At 31.8% G+C, this 17,382-nt stretch overlaps 2 protein-coding genes and 2 long non-coding RNA genes across 4 annotated transcripts; 3 read left to right on the forward strand and 1 right to left on the reverse strand.

Annotated features, from left to right (window-relative positions):
* The first annotated feature begins 1,497 nt into the window (after positions 1–1,497).
* On the forward strand, positions 1,498–4,048 carry LOC136783586 (probable basic-leucine zipper transcription factor S). The gene is made up of 4 exons (XM_066743841.1): positions 1,498–2,513; positions 3,275–3,475; positions 3,595–3,918; positions 4,032–4,048. The coding sequence occupies exons 1-4, from the start codon at positions 1,859–1,861 to the stop codon at positions 4,046–4,048; spliced, it is 1,197 nt and encodes a 398-aa protein (XP_066599938.1). The 5' UTR covers positions 1,498–1,858.
* Positions 4,011–6,678, forward strand: LOC136783616 (uncharacterized). The gene is made up of 3 exons (XM_066743873.1): positions 4,011–4,218; positions 4,364–6,298; positions 6,392–6,678. Exons 1-3 carry the CDS (start codon positions 4,116–4,118, stop codon positions 6,601–6,603), a joined length of 2,250 nt encoding a protein of 749 aa, XP_066599970.1. The 5' UTR covers positions 4,011–4,115; the 3' UTR covers positions 6,604–6,678.
* Positions 6,679–13,813: 7,135 nt separating this feature from the next.
* Positions 13,814–14,984, forward strand: LOC136783632 (uncharacterized). Its single transcript, XR_010824303.1, has 4 exons — positions 13,814–13,881; positions 14,002–14,226; positions 14,314–14,436; positions 14,555–14,984. It is a non-coding gene; the product is annotated as an uncharacterized lncRNA (long non-coding RNA).
* Positions 14,985–15,149: 165 nt separating this feature from the next.
* On the reverse strand, positions 15,150–15,840 carry LOC136783634 (uncharacterized). Its single transcript, XR_010824304.1, has 3 exons — positions 15,613–15,840; positions 15,403–15,525; positions 15,150–15,284 (listed from the first exon to the last, which is right to left on the reverse strand). It is a non-coding gene; the product is annotated as an uncharacterized lncRNA (long non-coding RNA).
* Between the last annotated feature and the right edge of the window lie 1,542 nt (positions 15,841–17,382).

Here is a 17,382-nt window from a genome sequence, read left to right on the forward strand (position 1 = left end):
AGTTACCGTCACATGAGCTGTATGAGCTTAGCCCGGCTAGCCCCAAGCCGGACTTGGTGAATTTCACCCTTAAAGAAATTTAGCTCCTGAGACACAAACTATAACACTTTTTGTGTGTTTCCTTTCTGAGGATTGGATCGGATTAAATTGGACTCTAGTCACAATCATGCAACTGACAGAAAAAAGAAACTAGATTCCTTAGTACAATCCGACGTGTCTATTTCGGTCGGATTGGAATAGAACGGATTAAGCTGGTGGCATCCACATGGCCTAATCGACATATATCAAAAGTGTAAAAAAGTTTGGTTAATCGTCATGTTTGTTTCAAGCTTGTGTACATTTAAGCATTGCGGCGTTGGATTGACCTAGGGAATCCAGTTTCTCTTTCCTGTCAGTTGCATAACTGAGTAGATTCCTATCCCATCCGATCCAGTCCTCAGAAAAGAAACACCCATTTTAATTGTACTTAAGTTGCTTTCCTTTTACTCCTAAAGTAAGTCTGATCGACTCATTTGTATACAATTAAGGTAACATAAACTGTACTCAACTGAGTCGCATAACTGAGATTTAACTGAGTTTTAGTGTAAAAGGAAAGCACCTTTAATAAAGCTTGGTAAGACTCGACCTAATAAACGAACGCATCCACAGGGTTAGAGTTATGCAGTAAGGTTATTCCCATTAATATCCTCCAGTGCCGTTCAACGCATAGTATCGTTACAAAATCTTGTAGTGAAATTTGAATCTGACCAAAAATTTCGCCATCGTGTATTTCGTGATTGCTTCCGATTTTAATCATATAATATATTAAATAATAATTTTTGATAGTAATACCTTTTTGATATGTAAAAGAAGAAAAATGAATAAAATTCAAAAATATCATTTAAAACTTACAGCAGCAAACGGTAGTTATTACACCATATATAAATAATTAAATTAATCGTTTCAATAAATAATAATTTTGCATAATATGTTTAAAACATACATTACATAGACTCATTACAGTTATTAGTTGGGTAACCCCATTAATATTATTACAATATTTCAATCAGTACAACAAAACATTATATTTTCAGAAAATTTGTCTGTATCACATAAAATATCTAAAATAATGAACAGAAAAATACCCATTGTAAAAATACAAAGATTATCAACATCAAGTAAGTAACACACACTATTAAAAAAAAGTAATAAAAATGGTTGCAAAGTGATCAGCGTGTAGGAGCACTGGGGGCTTTATTTCCTGAAAAGTTAAATCATATCATTCATATACTTTGTACGTAATGAGTATTTCATTACCAGAGGGTCATCATTGGTTGTCCGTACCAAAAACTATTTAGTCATTTTATTAATCGGATAGGTTTTTAAAACAATGCCATTTTCTTCCAGAAAGAGTATGCGACTTATATCAAATTTGTTTTTGGAACCAGTATCAGTCAAAAATTTATATTCTTATGGCTAGATATTGCAGATTCTATTTGGTTATATAGCTATATATTAGTATTTTTAGATCTAGTATGATGCCACCAATTTCAGTTTCTTATTAATCAAATTGTCTAGCATATAAGAAATTCATGTCTAACTTATTAATTGTAGTCTCTCTATAAGCAAATATTTGATTAACAATTTTCCTTTAGGCTTCTCATCTGCAAATGATTCTCTTACAAATATCAAAGATCATTTGAATAGTGGATCTACTGAAGTGTTTGCGAATGATTTAAATGTAACTCCATCGCTTAGTACTACCATTGGTGAAAACCCTATAAAATCATCAAATAATGATTTTGTTCAAAATGCATCTAATGAAAATAATGCTCGCAGTGATAAGGATATATCTTTTTATCATACATTAGAACAGCCAATGAAAGATAAAGAGCACAATTCATGTTTAAATATGAATAATAATAGTATAATAATAGCAGGTTCTATTAAGATCCAAGAAGAAGAAAAATATACGAACAGTTGTAATAACTCCAGTGGGGACATTATTTCTTTGAACGATGCCTCTCAAGGCAGTCTAATGCATAATACCACTGCAGCAAGTAACTTTTCAGTAAATTTGAACAAAAATGTTTCTTTGAAAAGTGAAAGTATGAATATTTATGGCTTCAATACTCATAACTGTAAAAAGCAAGATGCAGCTGAAAATGCAAATGTGCATTTTAATACAACTACTTACTTTGAAAATAACCAAAGTATCAACGATAATTTATCGTATCTAAATATTACAGATAAGATGTCTAGTAATCATGATACTTTAATATATAATCTTAAAGGAATAGAAAACCTTTGTAATGATGATACAGAGCAACTAGCAGAATATGCTGAAAATATTATGCAGAACTCTTTCATTAATGAATCTTACAGCCCAAATGTAAATCTTTATACAGCAGACAAGAGCTACATAAATTTAGATACATTACCTATTCAAGGTAACAATAAACAAATGGTTCCTAATGCTGCTAATGAGAAAAAAGTATTAAAAGATATCAATCCTTATCCAAACATAAATATTGGTAAGATCTAAATGTTTAATTTTTTTTTTCAATTTTTTGCATTTACTTTTGAATATATTATGTTTTATGCGGTCGGTCACTTCATTCGCTCTAAGCAGCTACTGGAGAAATATACATAACATGATATAAATTTTTAAATAAATATTTGCTAGCTTTAAAAGGAACATAAATTTGTGCAATTGATTTAAATTTTTGATAATTTTAATTAGCTTCAGAGAGGTCATATTGGGTTTTCTAAATATAGGATCGTCCTATATAATTTTGCATATATTTCAATCAGGTCTCAAGAGCATTTTAAAAGAATATAATTTTTTATTTCATTCACATATGAACTAGATATATTGGTCTAATTATAAGTAGATGTACAATTAAGCACATTCATAAACACAACTTAGGCGGAGGCTATGTCAAATAATTTCTTTTTTGTATAAAATAAAAAATTCGAATTATTTAGTGAAAGACTAACTAAAGGCGTAAATAAGTATAATATTTTGAAAACGTTTTGTGATTAACTTAGATCAAGCATGTAAAAATATACAGGATGTTTCCTCTTAGTATCAAAACTGACATTTATGTAATCTTAAAATAAATTTTCAAAGTCGAACCAGGAAACAACTCTGTGTCCTATTTGATGTTAAATAAATTTTAGCAAAATAACTTTTTGTATGCAATTGTTTCTTTTTAGATATTTGCTTGGAACAATTTAAATGACGAGCCCTGTTTAATAATTTTATGTTAAATTGCTTTTAAATTTATTTTAGCAGCTGCAAAATCAATTAAACCAAAAATTGTAGAAGATAAAACGGTTTCATTACAATTAAACCAAAGGATGATTGATGAAATAGCATATAGAAGACTATCAGAAAAAGGCTCACATAACAAGGAGAACGCAAATGCAACATTCTCTGTGAAAAACACAAAACTCGTAAAGGATTCTTCAACATTTAAAGATATTAATCAAAGTAAGAACCAACTTAAAAACTAAGTAGAATTGTCTATAATTATTGTTTATGCGGTTTTAACTTACGTTCAAGGTATTTGCGAATACCTTTAAATTTTTAATTTTGTTACTCATTTTCAGATTTAATTTCACTATCAGAAACCGGTACAATTAATAGTCAATTTAATATTAATAAAAATGGTACTGATATCACGAGCAAAAATAATTTAAGTTACTGTATTTATAGTGGAAATATTATTCCACGTTTGAATTGTGATAAAACATATGATATAATACAAAATGAATGCAATAATGAATCTATGTCATTTCATTCTCAAATAATTGATGAGACCGCAGTGTTTGTACCACAATTAGTTTCATCTTTTATTAATGAACCTGAAAAATTAGATCATAATAATAACGGTTCATCTAAATCTATTAATGGTTCAGACTTTGATAAAGATAGTAACTATAATCCGAATGAAGACTCTTTATCAGAAGATTCCGATGATTCAAATGTATCAGAAGATAAACCACATGGCACGTTAAATACTAGCTTATCATTAAATATTACACAGGAACACAATTCTACTAATGTACCAACGTGTGATATTGCCAACTTAAATATTACGTGTTCTGAAAGTAAGAAACGAAAATCTTTCATGTGTTTATACTGCAAAAAATTGTTAACTAATCTTCCAAGACATTTTATGGATAAACATAAAGATGAAGACGAAGTGAAAAGTTTTTCCGCTTTGCCAAAAGGTAAATTTTATAACTCATATATTTATACATACATTTAAAAAAAATGTATTGTTATTAAATTGTTTTTATAGCCATATATTAAATAGGTCATTCAATAAATTCCAAGTATTATAAATAATATTTCATTCTCTGATGATTGTAATAGGTAACCTTGAACGGAAGAAAATTCTAGACTTACTTCGTAAAAAGGGAAACTTTCTGTACAATACAAACTGTGAAGTTAATAAAGGTGATTTAATTATATCACGTCGTCCGTCTAGTAAATTGAAAAGAAGTGCCAAAGATTTCATTGCGTGTGTTAAATGTTATGGCTTCTTTTCCAAAAATAACATTCGACACCATTTTAAGAAATGCTTAGCTAAGGAATCAGCAAGTAATACCCGAACTATCAAAATATTAGGTCGTTCTATAACATGTCAAATTCATCATAGTGCAAATTTTACATTAAAAAGGATTGTATTTCCCGTAATGAGAGAAGATGATGTAACTAGGCGTATTCGATATGATGAACTTCTTATAGCTTATGGGAATAAAATGTGTACCAAATATAGATTACATCATCAGCATGACATGATAAGAGCAAGAATGAGATTATTAGGACGATTTTTAATCGAATTAAGTGAAATAGACAACAATATTATAGATTTTACATCTGTATATCATCCTGGTAGATATGATAATGCTATAATAGCTGTACACCAACTTGCTGAATACGACGAGGATTCTTGTACTTATAAAACTCCCTCTATTGCATCTACTTTAGGTACACTACTGAAATTAGTTGGTCATATATTAAGAAGTATGTGTATTAAGAAACAAGACGAAATAAAACAGAAAGAAGTGGAAAATTTTTTAAAGCTTTTAGAAGAAGATTATGGGATAAGTGTTAATAAAACTGTAAAAGAAACAATGATTCGACGAAATAGGCAAAAGAACGTTGTTTTACCATCGATGGAAGACATTAAACAGTTTAATACATATCTCAAGACTGAACGGAGAAATGCCTATGATAATTTAAAAACGAATGAATTCTCAATGTCTAGCTGGCTGTCGTTAGCTGAATATACCTTAACATCTATTCAATCATTTAATGGTAGACGCGCTGGTGAACTAGAACGGATTTTAATAGAAGATTTAAACAATAAACAAAGCTATACAGAACAATCGGATTCTGATCGATCTCTTTCAAAGTACGCACGAATATATATTAGAGGAAAATTGGGTAGAAATGTGCCACTTTTGTTAAATGAGGAGTTATTAAAGTGTATTGACATGATTCTTAAATATCGCGGTGCTGCTGGTGTTCCAAATAAAAACCCATACATATTTGGGCTACCATCTTTGGACAAGAGACGATATAAATATTTGAGAGCATGCGTTCTCATGCGTAAATTTTCCCTTTCATCCGGTGTGAAATTTCCTACATTAATAAGAGGAACAAATATCAGAAAACACATAGCAACTATGTGTATAACACTTGATATATCTGAAAATCAAATTTCAGAGCTAGCTAATTTTATGGGCCATCATGAAAAAGTGCACAAATCACATTATAGACAATCTATTCTAAGTAGAGAAATTGCTGTTTCTCGTTTGCTTGCATTTGCTCAGGGAAAAAGCGACAATGATTCTGAAAATGATAATAGTGGAAGTAGAGAAGAGAATGAAGATGTTTCCAATGATGAAAGAAAGATTAGTGTGGTCGGAAACAATGTAAATAGCAATGAAGGTGATTTAAAAATAAATTTAAAAAAAAATATTGATTTATCTAAAAATAAAATTAATGAATGTAAAACTGTAATGCAAAGCAAAAATAAAAATAGAAAGAAGTACAAAGTTACATTTAATAAATGCAATAATGATGACAATGACGAAGAAGGAAGCTTGGCAGGACAAATAATACAAAAAAGTAAAAAAAAAGTAGTTACAAGGATGAAATGTACTGTTTCTAACGCGAGTTTTAAACAAAATACAAAACAATTTAATTTACGTAAAAGGAAAAGAGAATGCTTTCCTTCATCGAGTGATGAGAATGATTTTGAAGAAATCTTATCAGAATGTGAAAATCAGAAAAATTATGGTTAATATTAATATACTAATTTCAATTTATTATTAAACATTTATTATTTTGCAAAACGTGACAGTAAGAAACTAATGATTTTGCTTTTTGTAGGAACTCATACAAAAAAACGAATAGCAAGAATAAGATGGACAGATGAAGAAAAAGATACAGTTTTACAATTTTTTCAAAAATACATTGAACGTCAGAAGCTACCATCATTTACAGAGATTAATAATTTCAAGACTAAATATCCTATATTAAAACACAGAACTGTTGCACAACTAAAAACTTGGATACATAACCAATTCAGAAAGTTTAAATAATTCGTAATTTATTACAAGGATTTTTTTGTATGGTATAGTTTTATGTTATTCGTTGATTTTAAAACAATAATTATAGTTACATCGACAGAAGATACCATTTTATATAATGTTTGTTTTGTATTTGTATACGTCAAATAATTATTACGATTTTTATAGATGTAACGTAATAAGCCGTTCACTTTTATAATTGATTGGTTTAGGTTTTTTATTCATATTTTTTAAAAAATAAATATTTTCATTTATACGAAATTATATTGAATTATACATTAACTTAGTTACATGTATCAAATATTAATTATCGTACTATAAATAAAACGCTATTAAATATAAAATATAATTTGTAACGGCACAAATAACTCCGTTCAACATGAAAAGGAGGTTTGTCATTTCCATAGATAATTTTATTTCTACTCAAAGTATGTACTATAATAAATACTCTTATTTGGAATTAATATAAAATGCATCATGCTACTAATATCTTGGAAAATAAGATTGTAATTTGAAGTAATATTGTGTGAATTCAAATACACATTATAAAAAGACATGATTTTCGGAAGGATACAATATAAATTTCTTCTTTCCATTGGAAAGGTCTTTAGAATTAAAATTTCTACTATTTCTGTACTAGTGCCGTCATTAACTTGAATATAAAGTACTTCGTTGGAAAACATTTAAAGGTGAAGTCTATGAAGTTACTTACTAATATCAATTATAGTTTCTACTAACCCTATTAAGTGAAGGTGGTGAAACTACCTTTCTACCGTTAGGTAATGTTATGATACCACTAAATGCTATTTTACTCTATAATATGAATATTCTTACTTTCTGATTCCACTTTGTCTCATGTTATTGTTAATTTGAAAATCTAGAAACATAGATAATGCAAATAAATCATTTAGATTTCCTACGGCATCTTAAGTGGCAAAGAGATAATGTTTACATCAGTAATCTGTATCACACTGCATCAGAAGTGGCCTCTTTTTCAAATAGCGTTTTCATTATGTATGATTATCTTATGTCTTATTTGCTGTAAATTTTAGGTCTAAAGATTTGGGTAACCATATTTGAAGCTTTTGCGGTATGTTCTGTGATAGAAAGGAAGGTTTCACACATTCATGGGACGATGATAGTTTTATCATACTATTTTTGTGACGCCACAGAAAATGGTCCACCAATTGTATCGCATAATCGGACGGAAATCGTCGAGACAAGAAAAATAAGCCTTCGCAGAACTCTCTACGATGCTCCGTTCGCGAGATATGAATTTTTAAAGTATTTGTTAGTTAAACAATTTGTAGCTTAACTAATGGATTTCTCGGCTTCTAGATGTCCGATTGGGACAAGATTGGTCTCGTTAGTCTCGTCTTGGTACATATTTTCATCCTGCACCAAAAAATATGGTCAACCAATTGTATCGCATAATCGGATGGAAATCGTCGAGACAAGAAAAGGAAGCCCTCGCAGAGCTCTCTACGATGCTCCGTCCGCGAGATATGAATTTTTTAAGTATTTGTTAGTTAAACAATTTGTAGCTTAACTAATGGATTTCTCGACTTCTAGATGTCCGATTGGGACAAGATTGGTCTCGTTAGTCTCGTCTTGGTGCATATTTTCATCCTGAACCAAAAAATATGGTCAACCAATTGTATCGCATAATCGGATGGAAATCGTCGAGACAAGAAAAGGAAGCCCTCGCAGAGCTCTCTACGATGCTCCGTCCGCGAGATATGAATTTTTTAAGTATTTGGTAGTTAAACAATTTGTAACTTAACTAATGGATTTCTCGGCTTCTAAACCTGCAATCAAGACGAGATTAGTCTCGCTGAACTCATCTTTGTCTATATTTTCATTCTGAGGCAAAAAATATGGTCCACAAATGTTATGGCATGATCGGATAGAAAATGCCGGAACAAGCAATTTGGGTCCTGGCAGAGCTGCCTACGATGCTCCATTCGTGAAATATAAATGTTTGAATTATTTCGTAGTTAAAAAATTTTGTAGTTCAAAGGCAATTCAGAAATGATTTCAAATTATGCCAGCTGGCTTTAACGGAGAGTTGTGTAATTAGATTGAAATTCCGTTAAAAAAAGAACTACATTTAACAACCCATGTGATTTATTGTGTCCCTATAAATACCATTTTGGAACAAAGTTCCTATAGGCATCTGTTATCATATATGTCCCCACTAATTTGTAGGTCCTCACAAATGCCAATTTAGAAATAAATTCAGGGTCTCATAATGCGGTCCCCATATATACCCAAACATTTCAATGGTGTATAAGCCTACCTAATAATGTCAGACAAAAATTACATACATTGTTCCTGTTGATATTACCCATGGAAGAATTTTCCGTTAAACACATTAAAATATTTAAAGGTCTCCGTAAGTACCCGATTAGATATATATATATATATAAATATAGTTTTATACTCTATCTTTGGGGCGCCTTATATACCACAATCTATTCACATGTACGCTAACCTGTATATTGGCAGAGTTTTTACGCCAAAATTTTGTATTGGCAGATTTGACGTTAATATATACATTTGTCTTTTATTGGTAGTTTTGGTTTCGTTGAATAATGTAACCAAATATAGGCAGTTTTGACACCTTACTATTTAGGAAAATTAAATTAGGGCTATTATTACGAAATGGAAGTTTCGACAACGGCGTCAAAACTGCCGTTATACAGCTGCGTCTTTGGCATCGGGCGTCGAAACTGCCGTTTTCAGTAGAAACTGCCATTTTATCAGATGAAAAGGCGCCTAAGCTGCCCTCATATATATATATATATATATATATATAAAATAACGTTTATAAGTAATAGTATATGTTAAATAATATACTATCTTCCTAATTCTCTTAGTCGCGTTAGATTATTGAAAGTTAGAAGTGTGATAAAATTTGCCATGAAACAATTAAATATCATAAATATTTTAATAATAATGTTAATATATACTGATGTCTGAAAAATGAAAACAGTCTATAATTCATTATTTAACATATGCGTGTAATAGAATAGAGCTTATTTCTTTTATATTTGCAGCTTTTCATTATTTATTTATTAAAAGCTTAATGGGAATTATTTTAGTGTAGCTTATAGACGCCTTTCTTTTCAAATGGCCCTTGGTACAAATTATAATATAAACGAATAATACTTTACACCATAAGGAGATAGTTGACTGTCACTTTTGACAGCTATCCCCACTTTTCTACCACGAGGTAAGCGGTAATAAGTTCTGATAGGCAGGATAGGCTGTCGAAGTGAGCGCGCTGGCGTCGTTTCAGAGTAGTTCCTAAATGCATCAAAAAATTAGGGAAAGCCATACCTGGCGATCACTGTACTAGGCAAAAATGAGTTGTTTATTTAAATAAATAAAAATATACAAAATTTACAATATATATATATTTACAAGAACCGCTAGACTAATTATCGACTTTCTAGTGAATTTGCTCTCATCAACTTCTATGGAATTTCGATAGACGAAGATTCCCTAGAACCCCAGAAACCAGAATTCCCCAGAAAGGAACGCGAACTTAGAAGCTCCCGGACTGGGCAATTTTCCCTGGGGTATTCCCCAGTAAAATCCCCAGCCACGGGAGGAAGCGAAGTAGGAGAAGTGGTTTTAGGGAAGGGGAAGTCCCCTTACCCCTCGGCCTCCTTCTCCCAGAGCCATAGTGGCTCCGAGCCACCCCAACCTCTAGGGGGAATTCTACCCCTCCCGCTACCCGACTCTTTCGAGAGCCCTGGACTTGAGGGTCGGAACACTGGGTCCGAGGTAGTCCTCGGAGGTAGTGTGGAGGGGAAGGAGAGGGTTAACTTCTCCCGGGAAGTCCCCGGAGAAATCTCCCTTAGGAGGGAGGATATTGCCGCAGAGGGGTAGTCCCCTCTTGGTAGGCGGTGGGTGGTTGGGTGATACTTACCAAAGTAGTCGACCCGTAGAGTTCGCCGGTGGAGGTGCTCTTTGAAGGCCGTGGAGGCGCTGCCATTGAGGCGTCAAAAATAAAGCCTAGAAGGCGTCAAAACCTGCTGCTGTTGCTGCTGCTACGCTGCGGTCGAGCAAGTGTTGGGCTGCGATGGGTCCTTATCAAGGACCCATCTATATAATTACGCGACACTAATCTTGCCAGCGAGAGAGCTGCCGCGGGCGCTGGCCACCTAGTGGCCAAGCGCGCAAGTAGTGTCGCTTCGCGGCCGCGACGCGCCAGGGCCAGAAGACGCGCAAGCGCGCCGCGGAGAGAGAGACAGATAGAGCGGCTAGACGCTGTCGGTCTAGCCGTCTATTGTGAGCGCAATAGAGATGGGAGATATAACAGAGAAATGCGGAATCTACTTCGCAACATTTTCTGCTCCTCCCAATCTCGAACAATTAATGTATTTAATTATTTAATTAATATAAGATGAGAATTTTAAAACAAATATTCGTCCAAATAATAATGTTTTTCTATGATTAAATAATTATTTTATTTATCATTTAACATAGGAACGAATCCTAATATGAATACAATCAATAGCGCCAATTACTCTGATAAAGCCAGCCTTTTCAAAGTTGTCCTGCTGGGTTTGTAGAATATCCACAGGGTTTAACGGTAATTTAGTAAATTCTTTACTTAAAGAAGCAATTGCAGTCGATACAGAATGAATAATTCTAACAGCTGAGGTTTTTGAAGTGCCAATAAATTCAGCAATAGTAATTAAGAAAGATCAGGGGCGTAAAACCTTACAGCAAAAAGCAATTTGATTAAGGGTGAAATAATATGATTCCTATACAAAAGATACAATTTTAATCATATATGTATGTACTCTATATAACATTATTGAGGAGTCTTATTTTCATATCAATCAAATAAATATTACCCAACAGCATTAGTACGTAAATTATTATCAATTTTTGGTAACAATAAGAAAATATCTTCCTTGCAAAGTCTAAATCTTTTATAAAAATCAATTTTATCATATATTAGAAACCAATTCATACGTGGTCTAAATATTTTTTTTCTTCTAATATGTTGCTGTTGAACTAGCTCATAATTACTTTCATCATCTTCGTCCATAATCCAATTAATGATACTTTGGCTCCATACAGCTATAATAAATTATCGAGAGTTATAAATTCTATACTTCATATGAGCTAAGAACGATGTAAAAACATATTTGCCACTAAAGTTTACCTGTCATTTCTATCTTGTTATCTTGTAAAAAAAAATAATTAATTTTGAATTGTACGTTAATTGACTTTTAAACAATTAATCTTAAATGTTCCTTCTCATTCCTTCTTAAAACAAAAGAATCGCCATTCTTTCGTATGTACAATGACCGGCAGAAATGGCGTCCCTTGATGCGTTTAGGAACCGCGTTTTAGGATCCTTCACTGTATACTCTATTCTGCTAGGTGGAGATAGGGGAATGGAACGCTATAACTATAGTAGTTCGTCTATCTCGCTCTAAATGCGTGAGTGCGAGAGAGAGAGAGCTTTATACGGCATAGCAGGGCAAGCCAGGCGTCCCAATGCTTATTTCTATCTGTGCCATTGCCTATGGCTATCTCTCTCGCTCGGTAAGAATCATTCGTCCGTCCTTATTTAGGCCAGTTCTACGCCAATGGATACTCTCTAAAGAAGATTTTCTCAAGCGACACCATTGAAGATTGCAATTACAGCGGAGATTTTAAAATAATGTGGACCTGTCACTGTCAAACGTCAATATGAAAATTTATTGTCACTTACACCGTTTGGTGCATTTAACATTATAAGTCTGGATTATTATATGATATTCTGTAATTCATATATATATATATATATATATATATATATATATATATATATATGTATATATGTTAATTTACTTTTAATTTTTTAAACAAATAAGTTATTATCATTATAGAAGAAACTCATTTAAATATAAGAATAAACTAGTTTCCATTTATGTAACTTTTCTTGTGAATATAACATAATTTTAATTAATAAAATTCACTCATTTATTAATCAGACTAAGAAGAGTTATTTCTTTCAAATTTTGACATATATAAAATAATATCCTAAACTCACACAACAAATTATTATTATGGAAATATTTTTATAATCGTTACACATTGATAATAATATATCTGAATATCCTGCAATTTAAAATGTCATTTACATTGAAGAAATCTTGATCAATGGTCATGAAGAGTTGTGGCTCAGTGGCTACGTCGCTTGCCTCGAAGATTAAATCAAGCCTTTTTGTCGGTGGTTCAAATCCCGCGGGAGAACTTTTTTTTTCGTTTTACAAGCATTACTATTTTTTTTGTAATTTTTTGGAAACATTGTTACATCTTCCAAAGAATCCAAAGAATTACAAAAAAAAGATAGTAATGCTTGTAAAACGAAAAAAAGTGATCTCCCGCGGGATTTGAACCACTGACAAAAGGGCTTGATCTAATCTTCGAGGCAAGGGACCTAGCCACTGAGCCATGAACTCTTAATGACCATTGATCAAGATTTTTTCAATATAAATGTTATTTTAAATTGAAGGATATTCAGATATATTATTATCAATGTGTAACGATTATAAAAATATTTCCATAATAATAATTTGTTGTGTGAGTTTAGGATATTATTTTATTTATGTCAAAATTTGAAAGAAATAACTCTTCTTAGTCTGATTAATAAATGAGTGAATTTTATTAATTAAAATTATGTTATATTTACAAGAAAAGTTACATAAGTGGAAACCAGTATATTCTTATATTTAAATGAGGTTCCTCTATAATGACAATAACTTATTGGTTTAAAAAATTAAAAGTTAAATAACATATAAATATATATGTGAATTACAGAATATCATATAATAATCCAGATTTATAATGTTAATTGCTCCAAACGGTGTAGTGACAATAATTTTTCATACTGACGTTTGACAGTGACAGGTGCACATTATTTTAAAATCCCCGCTGTAATCGCAGTCTTCAATGGTGTCGCCTGAGAAAATCTTCTTTAGAGAGTATCCATTGGCGTAGAACTGACCTAAACAAGGACGGACGAATGATTCTTACCGAGCGAGAGAGATAGCCATAGGCAATGGCGGTACATACTAGATTGTCCGAAAACTTTTGTAGAAGTGAGTCGACTACCTATATGACTAGTGAATATGGCCGAAATCTAGTAATATATTGCTATAATGTCGTAAGGCATTTATTGTAGTATTCATTTAGATATCAAGATGAGAAAAAGATAATTGAATAATCTTCAAGATAACGTCAATTTAAAGAAGCAGAAGAAAAAACTGCAAAATAAATGTAATTAAGAAAAACTATGGATCTTAGATAAGTAAAAACGTTTGAATAATTTAAAGTATTTATATATTGAATTTACTAGTGTTACTTTGTGGAAATATATTTTGTACAAATATGATTTAGGTGTTTGTGGCTTTCGCAAAGGATTAAAGAAATGCAGCATAAATGTTTATCAGAATAATAATGAGAGACGAGACAAAAATGACTGATAAGTGTAATTAAAATATTCATGCGTACTTTATTGACATATATGTCATCTGGTATAACTTTTACTGCTACGATGTTCATATTAATTATGATTTTATGATGAGAAACGCATGGGTCAAAGAAGGCAATACTTCTTACAAGGTAAATGTAAACAATTTGCAAATGTATTATACTTTCAATTTCAAATATAAAACTGTGTCTTAACTGTTTAGTTGATTAATTATTTAGATATTACTTTTATCGCTGGAATGATATCTTGCTCATATCTACGATGAGCAGAAATAAGAAGATATGAAGGACTTTCGACTAATCCCATCCATGTAAATTGCTTCCTTTGGCACAGAGTTTATGGTTAGTAATCGCAAGGTATATGTAATTTTTATTACAGTGTTTATTAATTCAAAGTTACTTTTAATTTGCTTAGCTTAATGAGTTTATATATTAAATATGGTCTGCTTTGGTTTTTCAGATATTACTGAGCGACTGAAGTGGAACTTTTATCAAATAACCTATTCAAGGATTATAATAAATATATAGAGTATGGATATATATATAATTATTAATAATCATACGCTGCAAGATTTGTACAGATGACAAGTGTCTTTATAACAGTGATTTTGCAATACTTAATTAGAACAAGTTCAAGCAAAGTTAAATTATACAAGTTAATATTGAAATTTTATCATTTTCACTATTATTAAATATATTTAATAGATATACAATATGCAGGGCGTACCACTTAAAATGCTCCAGAACATAGATACAAAAAGACGCGTACCTCTTCAACTATAAGAGATATTCAATGTTTGCACAGGACTTTTTCGAAACCTTTTGTTATTTGCTTCCAAAAGGGTCATATGAAAAAATTGAATATCTCTTATAATTAACGCAATACACGCTTTTTGTATCCATGCTCTGGAGCATTTTAAGTGGTACGCCCTGCATATTGTATATCTATTAAATATATTTAATAATAGTGAAAATGATAAAATTTCAATATTAACTTGTATAATTTAACTTTGCTTGAACTTGTTCTAATTAAGTATTGCAAAATCACTGTTATAAAGACACTTGTCATCTGTACAAATCTTGCAGCGTATGATTATTAATAATTATATATATATCCATACTCTATATATTTATTATAATCCTTGAATAGGTTATTTGATAAAAGTTCCACTTCAGTCGCTCAGTAATATCTGAAAAACCAAAGCAGACCATATTTAATATATAAACTCATTAAGCTAAGCAAATTAAAAGTAACTTTGAATTAATAAACACTGTAATAAAAATTACATATACCTTGCGATTACTAACCATAAACTCTGTGCCAAAGGAAGCAATTTACATGGATGGGATTAGTCGAAAGTCCTTCATATCTTCTTATTTCTGCTCATCGTAGATATGAGCAAGATATCATTCCAGCGATAAAAGTAATATCTAAATAATTAATCAACTAAACAGTTAAGACACAGTTTTATATTTGAAATTGAAAGTATAATACATTTGCAAATTGTTTACATTTACCTTGTAAGAAGTATTGCCTTCTTTGACCCATGCGTTTCTCATCATAAAATCATAATTAATATGAACATCGTAGCAGTAAAAGTTATACCAGATGACATATATGTCAATAAAGTACGCATGAATATTTTAATTACACTTATCAGTCATTTTTGTCTCGTCTCTCATTATTATTCTGATAAACATTTATGCTGCATTTCTTTAATCCTTTGCGAAAGCCACAAACACCTAAATCATATTTGTACAAAATATATTTCCACAAAGTAACACTAGTAAATTCAATATATAAATACTTTAAATTATTCAAACGTTTTTACTTATCTAAGATCCATAGTTTTTCTTAATTACATTTATTTTGCAGTTTTTTCTTCTGCTTCTTTAAATTGACGTTATCTTGAAGATTATTCAATTATCTTTTTCTCATCTTGATATCTAAATGAATACTACAATAAATGCCTTACGACATTATAGCAATATATTACTAGATTTCGGCCATATTCACTAGTCATATAGGTAGTCGACTCACTTCTACAAAAGTTTTCGGACAATCTAGTATGTACCGCAATGGCACAGATAGAAATAAGCCTTGGGACGCCTGGCTTGCCCTGCTATGCCGTATAAAGCTCTCTCTCTCTCGCACTAACATATTTAGAGCGAGATAGACGAACTACTATAGTTATCGCGTTCAATTCCCCTCTCTCCGCCTAGCAGAATAGAGTATACAGTGAAGGATCCTAAAACGCAGTTCCTAAACGCATCAAGGGACGCCATTTCTGCCGGTCATTGTACATGAGAAAACCAAGAGAGGAAAGATCGAATTGGACCGTTTTCATGTCGGAAACTTTCGAAACTGAAATATTCTAATTTGTGGATAAATAGTTTCGGTTGGTACCCCCTACTTAACCCGGAGTTAACTTTAACCGGAGGGTTGGACCCGGGCCTAAGTCTCTTATAGCGCATGTGGTAAGGTCTCGGCTTTTGGAACCGGTAAGCCCAGGTTCGAGACCTCTTCGACTCTTTTTTTTTTCATTTTTTATAATTTTAGAATATTTATAGTAATCATTAATAACTTATTTGAATTGATAACGAAATAAAAATTAAATTTTTATAAGAATATTTTGATCGTAACTATGGAATATTAAAACTCCATTTTTACATATTTTTTAATCTAATATGTTCATGGCAATAAAAAAACATTCTGCAATAAAAAAAAAATTATTGGATGGAATCGAACTCGAATCTGAGGTTTGAAAGATGAAGGAGGATTGAAGCAGGACGAAAAGGAATTTTACTCGGCTCTTCGGCTAAACGAAAGTTAAATCGAGAGGGAGAGAGAGATACGATTAAACTATGCCGTTCTCTCTCGAACTCGATGTATAGCGAAGATGCCCGAAGCTGAGCGATGGTAGCCGAAGGAGGTTACACACGCATTCACACCACAGTAATGGTGTGTGTGCCTAACAAAGTGCTTCTCATTCGCGTCCGACAGATGGCGTTAGTGGCTTTATGGAAAAAATTTTCGACTTTTACAAACATCAGCGCCGCCTACCGGCAAGGATTATTTTAGGACCCTGCCATGAGCAATCTCCCGTTTCATCTCTGGTTAAGGTAGGACGTATACCGACGTGATTGAAGTGTCAAAAACGAACAAGTGACCAATAGCAATAGGTTTTACCAACAAGTTAAAGGATTTCCATTTATTTGAACACTGCTCGCCAATAACTAACCGTGTTTCTTTTCAGCGGATTGGATCGGATTGGATTGGCATCTAGT

Source organism: Prorops nasuta, unplaced genomic scaffold, assembly GCF_024137725.1.
Source record: "Prorops nasuta isolate Cenicafe-Biocafe unplaced genomic scaffold, Cenicafe_Pnas_1.2 PNAS00034, whole genome shotgun sequence".
Taxonomy (NCBI): Eukaryota; Metazoa; Arthropoda; class Insecta; order Hymenoptera; family Bethylidae; genus Prorops; species Prorops nasuta.